Below are 11245 nucleotides of genomic sequence, written 5' to 3'. Positions count from 1 at the left end.
TAATAAATAAATTATCGAGTAAAGGGGACTTGGTAAGTTTTAAAATTATGATTTGTTGAAGCATATGATTAATTGGTGAAACAGTGAAAGAATTTTTCTTTCTAAATATTTTTTACATAACAGAGTAAGCATGACCTTATGAATTTAGTATGATTTCAAATCTTACAAAGGGTCACTGAGCTTACCTTGTGGCTCCTAAACATGATCCAATTCCACAAGGATATAGAGGACAAAATTCTACAAGCTTTAAAAAAAAACTTTAAAAAGATTATTTTTCACTGTTAAATTTGAATTTTAAATTGCGAGTTCGGTAGTCGGTCCATTTTAAAAACCTTGGATCAAGCGATAAAAATTGTTGTTTTTTTTTTTTTTTTTTTGAACTGAGTTTTTACATGAAATCTAGAGGCTTGTGGTGTTGGATTGTCAGTTTGGTCATCCATTTATATTGAATGAGCCTTAGTATGATTTTAAATCTTACTAAGTAAAGTGTTCCTCCATTACGTCATAATGCGCCAAAAACGACTGTCCAAGATAGTCGTTTTTATAAAAAAACGACTGCCCCTACAGTCGCAAAAAGAGTCGTTTTAAAAGGAGTGGTTTTTTAAAAACGACTGTCCAAGACAGTCGGAAAAAAACGACAGTAAAATAAGGATATAGCGACGGTCAGCGACCGTCGCTATAAGGTATTTTAAAATAAAAAATATATATTTTACACCTGCCCCCCTTCACCTGTTGTTAAATAGTGGAAATACCCCTATGTTTGACATTGATGTCCTAGACCCCAACTAACAATATGAAAAGACCCAAATACCCCTCGTCTTCAACTTTCATAAATGTAACTAAAAATCATTAATGATCTCCCACTCCTGTTTCAAATCAACACCCACATTCAATTCAAACTAAAAATCACAAAGAATAATTCTGAAATAGATAGATATACAATCCATCAAGCACTTGGACACAGATAAAACAGAAATCATAAAGAAAAAGAAAAAAAAACTTAAAATTCCCTTCTTTTTTTTAATATGTAGAAACAACTCAAAATTGGGATAAAAAGGTTGATGGTGAAAGAATTTGAACCTAATCCCAAGTAAGATCTCGAAGTGGTCAGTATAAAACTTTTAAACAAATAATAAAGATAAAAAATGATCTAATAATAAAAAATTTAAAGACAGTATACGTACCTGCAAGGAGTGTCGGATTCACGATGATATAATTTTTTTTGATAAGAGGTTAAAGATGATATAAATAACAAAGAGAAATAATTAAAAGAACCACAATATGTTACCAATGGGGAACAATGAACAATCTAATGCTTGTAACGCAAAACATATCCAAATATACAGAACCTTCAGTTGTGTTTCGTGATGTCTCATGCAGTAACGCAAGTGATGTTGATAACGAGGCTTGAAGAGTGGAAAGAGAACGCAATTCTCATGAATGTTTGACATGAGCCCTTATAGATCTATCGCCGTACAATGCTGCCATAAATGCATCCTTATTATAGCCACAAATTATAAAGGTGATAAAACTACTACTAAAAAATTAAAATAAGCATTCACATACAAGGAACCATCTCCAAATAACAGATGTGTTAATTGTTCAAGAGAATTCAAATAGTTCTTTCATACCAGATCCAAGAGTTTGTAGCCCAAAAATTAGAAGAGTGATAAATATAACAAATAGGGAACACTAAAAGAAGAAAAAACAGCATACCCCAAATTCAGAATTGGCAAGAGATTGAATGAAATCCATTAAATAGCACCAACCTGGCAGTGGAAGGCAGGGTTCTCTACAAGCACTGTTGCGGGTTTAACATCCGAGAAGTCCTTCTCTTGCAAAGAATTGGATATGTCATTAGCGGAGAAGGGAATGCTGCACCAAGAGGCACTGATTAGAAGTAGTTCTTACTATAGTAAAAGTTCTACATCATCTTACAATGCTTCCGCCAAGATTGAAACAAAACATCGGCTTTGGGGAATGTTTCATCTTGTATGGATCAAGGCAGTCTCGGTTTTTCTCCTGACTAAGAGAATGCCTTATGGCAAGATTTCAAATCTTGGTTCAGACCCATGTTACCTGATTCATGGGTTCGCTTGGTTTGAATTCGAGTTTGCATTTCGTGGTTTGCCACTCAAGAATGAACCTGGTTTGTAGGGTAGTTAGAGGTGTGGGCAAAGGTCATTGGTGATTTCATCGTAGGAAATTCTTGACTTCTGGTGTATAACCTATGGAGAAACCAACCAAGGGAAGTCATGATAACATAAGATGGCGAAATTTTAAAGTAACTAAATTCAATGTGTAGACACCCCAATTTGCACGAACCCGTTAGGAAAGTCCAAATTTCCTCGAATTGATTTTGAGTTAGACTTAAACTTCTCAATGGACCCACATTGCCACTTGGCGTCATATTCATGCATACATGCATACTATTTGCATCTCATATTATGCCCATACCTTGTCCCTAATCCACTTTAAACATATGTCCATCACTCATGTCCTAAGCCCAAACCTAAGTTCATATCCCTAACACCAAGTCCATATCCAAACCCAACACCAAGTCTATACCCAAACCTAACACCAAGTCCCTCCTAAGCCCAAACCCAAGTCCATATCCTAACCCAAACCCAAGCCCAACACCAAGCCCATTCCAAGTCCATTCTCTCACCCCTTCACAAGATGACACATGTTGATACCTCATAAGCCTCCAACACCCAATGCATCATCTAATTGGAGAGTCAACCTTTCTTTTGTGAAAACTCAAGAATGCCCTTCTCAAAAAGTCTAGTCAAATCAAAAATGTTATGTGATTTTTGGTAATAATCCACAAAGGTGAGAGAACTTCCCATTATGCCCTCAAAAGGTGGGAATCTTCAAGTACACACATGGAGTTCTCCCATTGGTCCATTTCAAAATTATACTTCCACCCTTGCTTTATTTGTTATTTACAAATGAACCAAGATCTACTTTCCACCTACCACTTCACCTTTACACATGTCATTCTCCTATTCACCCTCCCAAATGTGCTTTTGTTTTCCCATTGGTCCATTTCAAAACTACACTTCCACCCTTGCTTTATGAGCTATTTACAAATAAACCAAGATCTACTTTTTACCTACCACTTACACATGTCACTCCCCCATTCATCCTCCCAAAAGTACTTTTGTTCTCTCACCTCTATTTACCAAAAACTCAAGGATCAAAGCATGCTTTTAGGGTTTCTTCACAAATGTCATCTTTACCCTCATACAAATGAAAAATCCAAAAAGAAACAACCTAAATCTCATGTCCATTTTCTTTATTTTTAGGGTTGGACCACTTTATCCCCAAAAGTTCTCCAAAAACTCTATAAATACCCTCATTTTCTATAAGCAATTCATGCTCTCAAGCCCCTATCTCTCAACCTAAAACTCTACCAAAATCTCTACTCATCTCTCATCTCTCAACTTCCAACCTTCAACTCTCTCAACCCTCAACTACATTCTTCAACTCTCAAGTTCATTACTCAAGCTCAAGTTATTTCAAAACTTCCAAAAGGGACAAGGTGGGATAGTAGTTAGTTATTTATTTTCTTTTATTTTTGCATCTTCTTCTTCTATCCCTCTCCTTTTTTTATTTTTAGAAGCCTTTAGGATGTAATGGAGAACCCTCATTCATCCGAGTAGATTGAACCTCAACATTGGGCATGGAATGCTTGAGGCGGTTTGGTCGAAAGGATGGAGGTTGAAGCCCTTCTTTAACCCATCCTCATATCATGCATCATAATGTACACTATGCACACACATCACACATGTTGGCTATGATGAAGAAATGTGTAACTCTCTTGATGGGGTTAAAACACTAAGTTTCTAGCTAAACATGCATGCATTAAGGTTATGGATCTAAGGGTATTCCATCCATGGAATTTCTCTAAAATCCTAAACCAACATCTCAACTCATGCAAAAGTATGTTGACTCCATAGAATGTCTTCTTCCATAAGATATTTCTTATGTCAACACCAACATCAAATCCTCTTCTAAAGAGGTACATACACACTATGTGCACCCACCCACTTCATGCATCTCATGCATTCTAATTGTTATTTTAATATTTTCCAAAAAATGGCCAAATCTAAAGGTAACCACCTTAGGTGGAGAGAATCGGGTGCTTAACACCTTCCCCATTCTCTAACCGAATCCCCTTACTTAGATTTTAGGTAGACCATACCTTTTTCATGATTGAGAGTCACTACAATGCCATAAAAAAATGGTTTTCGAAAGAATCGATTCGGGTGCCCATTCACACCCATTTACAAAAAAGAATGGTGGCGACTCCAAACAACGTAGCATCGAGGTTCAAAAGTTGAACATTCTCATGTCTACACAATGCTCGTAAAACATTATATTTTCAATAAAACCAACACACTTGTTGATGAAATCAACGGGTGCTAACTAAGAAAAAGTTACCAAATATGTTTTCCAAGTAATCTCATGCTGTTACCAAAACATCCTTCTTGAATGTCTTAATATTGTCATTGTTCCAAATTTGTATGGCTAATCATGTCTTAAATATTCACTGGAATTTTAATTTGGACACCAATGTATTTTGTAGGTAATAATTAATAAAATTTACAACAAACAGTAAAATGATTGATAGTATGAACTTCACAGTTGAACCAAATTGAAGTGGTCTACCAAGGTCACAAATTAAATAGCAGTATGCAACATCCACGCAAGTTCCATATCGATATACATATCAGCTTCAAGTGTTGGCACTATACCATACAAAAAATACTTAAGACCAGTCTGCCCCAAATTCAACAGTTTTAGTACTATCCATGCAGTCTAACAAGCTCTTAAGCCAAGTGAGAAACTTCAAATAATCAAAGGCATATCATACACCAGAAACTCATTAGTAAAGATAAATTTAACCAGTTGTGACAGTATCTACATTTTTAATTTTCTTTTCCTCTCTTTTCTCTTCTACTGTATTAGTAGGTAGGTCTCCTTAACCTCCTTTGTTCCTCTTGGTTTAGACTAATGTACCTCATGTTTATGAAAATTATAATAATAATAGTAATAACAATAATTACAATAACAATAATAATAATAGTTATCGTATTAAGCTTCAATACATGAAAGACGTACCAAGAACCCCATAGCTTGCCTAATGTGCTTAAGTTCATCCCAAGACGAGCCTGCATACTACAATGAACCAGGAATCTTCAGATATAATTAAAAAATAATAATGATAATAATAATAAAGTAAAGCTAACTAAACAGGCTAGTGAAAATCATGGAAGGGACTTGCGTCTTCTTTTGCTTGGGCACACCATAACTCTAATTCAGCCAACCCAGATTTCACATATTCTCCATTGCTGAATGTACAGCACTCATGACGTAGCAGAAGACTAAAGCAGCATGTAATAGCATCCTTATATATACAGTAAACTTTTTAAAGATTTATGTCGAAAGACGGCACAACAGAACAGTTATTACCTGTTAAAAAGTTGGACGTTGATATAGGAGAAAATCTGAGTAAAGATCTTCTGAATAAGAACCGGAGGGACCTGAAACAAGGGAAATTATAAGCCTAACTGGGCAATATAATGCACTTGCTAATGGTGCTCAAATCCTTAGTAGCTTAATATAATGCACTTGCTAATGGCGCCAATGATAAAATGCACAAGTTATTGCTAACTTACGCAATAGGTGGAGAAGCGGTAGGGATCACTCCTATTTTCTTTGATGAACCATCAAAACATTCCAAAAGTAAGATTGTTAGCTACTACATGAAATAAATGGAGTAAAGTACATGGTAAAATTATGCACCAAAAACCATGCATGTGGACCAGAGACATTGATAAAGTATCTAGGTATCATAGGTGGCGAGCTAAAACTATGAGCATGAGAAGCATAACTAAGCATAGAGTCTTAAAAAAGGAATTCCATGGCTGCTGACAACTTGTATTTGTGCTCCTTACATGCCTTACGGCAATATGACGTAGTGGCTAAACCTCATATATCATATAGGTAGACAACACACCAACCAGTCATTTGGAAATACACAAAAAACAAAAACAAAAAAAATCAAATAGTTAAAATAGCCTACCGAGCACAACTCTAGAATACAACCAACACTCCATATATCACATGGGTAATTCCATCCAAGTCCAGTACGGACAAAATCACAGTGGTTAACAGTAGTACAAAGCTGCCAATTATTCTTAAGAGACAACCAAAAATAAATAAAAATAAAGGTAGGCAACAAGGGAGATGCGGATATCAATAACATCATACCAAGAATAACCTCAGGTGCACAGTAATGCCGTGTTGATACGATGTACCTATGATCCTGATGCTCATAGGTTGTGCTACCAAAATCAATCACCTTGATAGCACTTAACTTCGGAAGTATCTTGAAGTAAGACCCATCCTTGGGCGATCGAGATGAAACCTTTACATCTACAATATTTTAATGGTGTTATTAAACCAATGAAATAATAATAAAAGAAGGTAGGCAAAGAAAAAAGAAAGAGAGGATTTTCAATTTCTGGTAGGAAGAAGATGAGATCCATCTTTTAAAACGTAACTAACCTTGAAATCTGGAATTTTTACATACTCTGGCGAAACAAGAAGTATGTTCTCTGGCTTCAAATCAGTATGACTATTGGCACCCCAATTTTTACTTATTAACGTCAGGTTCGTTGAAACGACGGTTAAACGACAGCTAAAAACTGTCGCAAAAAACGACAGCCTTTAGCAGTCGTTTTTAGCGCAATTTTGGCGTCGTAAAAAACCCAATATGACGTAGTGCTCTATACACAAATATGTGGGATTTAGTTAACAAAACTAATTATTGCATTTTTTTTACACAATCTCCCTTGGAGTTTGGACAGCTCCAAGAGAACCTTACTTTTTAAAGTTTGCTACCCACGAAACCTTCAAGTGGGCAGAAACGTCATAACTTGGAGTGGATCGTAACTGCATCAATTTGTGGCTATAAAGGACAAAATTCTAAGAACTTTGAAAGAAAAAAAAAAATGTTAATTTCCATCGTTTAATTTTAATTTTAAATTTGGGAGTTCGGAACCATCCATTTTCAACACCTTCGATTAAGCTCAAAATTGAATATTTTGAATGTTTTTCTTTCGGAATATGATTTTTTTATGAAATCTAGAAGGCTAAGGTATTAGATTGCTAATTTGATAATTCATGTGGGCCCCAACGAATCTTGGTAAGATTTGAAATCTTTCTAAGTTACTTTTGTTAGCTTGATTCATAAAGTAAGGTTTGTTTGTAACAAACTTGATAGTGTGAGGAAGACTTTTTAATAGAATCTCTAAAAAAAAATTATTTTGTGGGGCCCAAACAGGTTCAGCCTTGGTTTGTTAGGTGGAGTCAAGTATATGAAAAACATATTTTAAATTTTTGTGGGGGGCCATTCGCTGTCCCTCTATAGTTCTCCCCCGATTGTAGTATCTCTTACATTTGAAAAAAAAAATAAAAAACGCTTGGTGGCATTTATAATTAAAATATTTTAGTATCTGAAAGGGTTTATTTATAATTTATAATATTAATTAAATAGTGATTTTGAAAATAATCCAATAAATTAGAATATTTTTTTGTTATTCTGGAACTAACCAATGTGATTTTATAATGATATGAATTGCAATTTTTTTTTTTTTTTTTATCAAAATGACCTTTGATTATATTAAGTTTAAATTTTTTAAGTGAGGGTATTTTTGAAATTCAAATTTTGATGTAAAACCACTTCTACTCTGTCTTCAGTCATCATAATGGTAAAGAAATTGAAGTATTCTTATGAAAAACTATTTTGAGAATCAAAATATAAGGAACAAGGTCCAACCTCAATCCAAACGCTATCGAAATTGAAATACTGTCTACTAGAAAAAGTTAGTAGGAGCTTACCAAAGGAAAAAAAAAAATTACTTAGGGTCTATTTTTTACAAAAGCCAACTCCAACTCCAAAAGTTGACTTTTGGAAGAAGTAAAAGCCCAGAGCCTAAAAAGTCATATCCAACAAAAGTTTGTTTGTTACAGAAGCACATAAGCCAGAAATTGATATTCGTTTAATTATTTTTATTGTTAAATTCTGATAAAATGATTAAAATACCTTTAATGTTGATAATGCACCCAGAATGCACAAAAAATGAGCAGAATACCATAATAAATATATTATTACACTATATATATTAAAAATTATAAAAATAATTATTTTCAATTTAAATAATTATATAAATTTTATAATTCTATCGAAATTTCAACAACATCTCCTCTTAAAAATGAACATATGAAAATTTTCTAATAAAGAAAAAACCTTCATAATACACAATCCAACATCCACATAAAGATAAAGGGTGTTTTGGTAATAAAGTAGTGATGATGAATTACTTTTGATCTTAGTAGTAAAAATGAATGATATTTTGGTAATCCCTTTTTATTTTTTAAGATTAGGTTTGGTTGAAAATTCAATTAAAGATAAAAATGAAGGGTACTTTGGTAATTCCCTTTTTTAAAGTTAAATTTTGATTGAAAATTTGATTAAAGATGAAGGATATTTTGATAATTCACTTTTATTTTTTAAGATTAAGTTTGGTTATAAATTTGATTAAAGATGAAAGGTATCTTGGAAGATGAAGGTTATTTTGATAATTAAAAAAGATGAAGGGTATTTTGATAATTACACTTGAGCAGTTTTACGTTTTTGACTTCTCGCAAAATCCATTTGAAGAAGCTTTTCTTAGACGATTTCTTTTAGGAGTTAGTTTTAGGCTTCAATTGAATTTTGTGGGAACCAAAAAGTCTAAACGAACATCATTTATCTGACTTTTTTAGCTTAAAAGTAAAAAAATAAAAAAATAAAAAAATTCAAACAAAATAAAATAAAACAAGCTAACTCTTAAAGCTCAAATGAACAGGACCTTAGCAAACACTGTGGAAGGGGTTTCTTTCTGACTATTCCCTAACTTTTAAGAGGTTGGCCATTATTCCATTTAGTAAACTTTGTATATCTAAATGGTCCCTCACCCTCATCTCTCCTTACAATAGTTTTAAAGTACCCAACCTACTATTTTCTCATCTTTTTCACAGACTCAGGATTTTCAACAGGGATTGCAATAATTTTCAACGTTTTGTTTTTATCCTGAATTAAAAATGAAGAATAATATACTTATAATATTGAATTTTCTTAGATTGATTTCAATAATTCATAACAAAAAATTACGAAGTAGTTGGGATTCAAAATTTTATAAAGATTTAGTTGTTATTATAATATACATAAAAATTACCAATCTAGGCCGGCCTCCTACTGGCATTTTTTTATTGAATAATGATGAATGCACGCGGTCTTGGTACACGACTGACGTGACTAAGACACAGAACCACACATCTTTTTCTTGCGTATCTCAATGAAAACAATCTATGATAACATACAATGAGGGTACTTTTGATATTTCAAGATTTTATTGTTCAAACAAGGTAGTCAAAGGACCTTCTTTCGTAACAAGGCGGTCCAATGACCTAGTAAGTATCCTCCTTAAAAAATTAAAAAAAAAATTATTTTTTAATAAATAATAAATAAATAAAATTTCCTTCAATAATTGACCACAAGCGGAGACTTTTCTCATGAGTCCCAAATCCAAGCACTATTTACAGATTTTCCCTTAAAGTTGGAACAACTCTTTCAAAATCTTAATTTTTAAACTTAATAAACATGAATAATCTTATAACGAAATTTCAGTAAGACACTCTTACAAAATTGGAGATAATAGGATGGCCCTCCCTCACCAAAATGTAAGCCACCTTGACCAAAAGTCAGCATCATTGTCCTGTAAAGAGATTACGATCCTATCTTGAATTTTCACAGTCAAAGTCACCGGGAATGATATATATTAAAAAAAAAAAGAAATTTAGGTACTCCAAATAATATTATGAAGGGAGATGGGGTTGAAGGACCATTTAGATATAAGAAGGTTACAGAAAGGAATATAAAGATACAGTCCAAAACTCAACGACAATTTAGAGAAACCACTTCCATAAGATACATTATTTTATAGCAAGTTGGATCTCTCCATCATTTTTTTTCTCGATTGGGCACTTTTTAATCTACCATCTTCAACTCCCCTGAAAATCCCATCTTGATCTTGGGGATTTAGCCTTGAAAGATATTGAAAACTTCTAGCCAAAAACCTGTTGATTTTTCTTCTGAAAGTTTGGAATAGTTTAATATTAAACTATTTAATTTCTGTTATATTAAAACTCTTAATTATTATTATTTTACCAAAAATTCATCTTCTTTAACTTCCCCAAAATTCTATCTTCATAGTTTGAGACTTGAAAGAGAGAGAGAAAAAAATCTTGAAGGTGAATTTCAGAGTATTTTTGGTTTTTTTTTTTTTTTTTCTAATTTCACTCTCTGCCCTTTGGGATGCAATGTAAACAGTAGAAAGTAACTCTGGAAGAAAGTTTTAAAAAAATAATTTATAATATCAACACTGGTATCGTCGATAACAATATTTGGATTACAACAACAAAAATTGATCTCAACAATAAAAATAGTGAACTCAAGAATAAAAAATGTTGTAACATGACACTACAAAGTAACTCAGATTTTTTTTGTTTTTTCGACCTTGACACTACATAGATCTTTTTGAAATACCCAAAATACATTTATTATCGTTGTGAAACCTACACTCAAATCAAACCTTACATTGAAATTTTTGAAAATTTAGAATGCCAACTTCATTTGTCATTTTTTATTTCAAATCGTCAAAATATACATCTAAGTGTCAAAATTAGGAGTATATCATCCACAATCAGAATCATTGGAAACGAGATTTTAAAAAAATGTCAGGGAAGACCCAAGGGTCAGGGAACACCTACAACCCCTCTTCGAGCAGGTAATTCTTTTGGCTTAACCTTTCTGTTTCACCTTTAAATTTCATAAAATTAGATTTACATTTTTTCTAATATAAATCTGAAATTAATATCTTTCCCCTTTCCTATTGCCTGTTAACAGTGACATTTTCCATAGCTGTCCCCCCTGTCCTCGTGGTTGCCATTGCTGTCACACTTTCTTTGCAATCACCATCGCCATCATCCTCACAGAAATGAGACATCCTTTTTACACCCATTTGACCAAAAATGCTATTCAGGTTTGAGTTCATCTGTTTTTTTTTTTTTTTTTTAATTTGGTGGAGATTTGTAGGTTTTTTGTTTTTATTCCATCATATTTTCCATGCCT

At 33.1% G+C, this 11245-nt stretch overlaps 2 protein-coding genes and 1 long non-coding RNA gene across 3 annotated transcripts in view; 1 reads left to right on the top strand and 2 right to left on the bottom strand.

Annotated features, from left to right (window-relative positions):
• LOC147388481 (putative disease resistance protein At4g27220) overlaps positions 1-11245 on the top strand; it is a 51143-nt gene that overhangs the window by 39106 nt on the left and 792 nt on the right. The window contains exon 2 of the transcript XR_015170414.1: positions 11021-11156. The gene's annotated coding sequence lies outside the window, so the exon portion shown is untranslated. The remainder of the gene's footprint in view (positions 1-11020; positions 11157-11245) is intronic.
• Positions 687-1939, bottom strand: LOC147388483 (uncharacterized). Its single transcript, XR_015170856.1, has 2 exons — positions 1770-1939; positions 687-1481 (listed from the first exon to the last, which is right to left on the bottom strand). It is a non-coding gene; the product is annotated as an uncharacterized LOC147388483 (long non-coding RNA).
• Positions 4687-6969, bottom strand: LOC147388482 (uncharacterized). The gene is made up of 7 exons (XM_086417583.1): positions 6896-6969; positions 6577-6646; positions 6280-6436; positions 5685-5722; positions 5479-5549; positions 5115-5184; positions 4687-4785 (listed from the first exon to the last, which is right to left on the bottom strand). Exons 1-7 carry the CDS (start codon positions 6967-6969, stop codon positions 4687-4689), a joined length of 579 nt encoding a protein of 192 aa, XP_086273709.1.

The sequence above is a fragment of the Akebia trifoliata genome, chromosome 12, assembly GCF_017979445.1.
Source record: "Akebia trifoliata isolate Shusen 1 chromosome 12, ASM1797944v1, whole genome shotgun sequence".
NCBI classification, from domain to species: Eukaryota; Viridiplantae; Streptophyta; class Magnoliopsida; order Ranunculales; family Lardizabalaceae; genus Akebia; species Akebia trifoliata.
The sequence above is the reverse complement of the archived record's forward strand: the minus strand, read 5'-3'. Positions and strand labels throughout refer to the sequence as shown.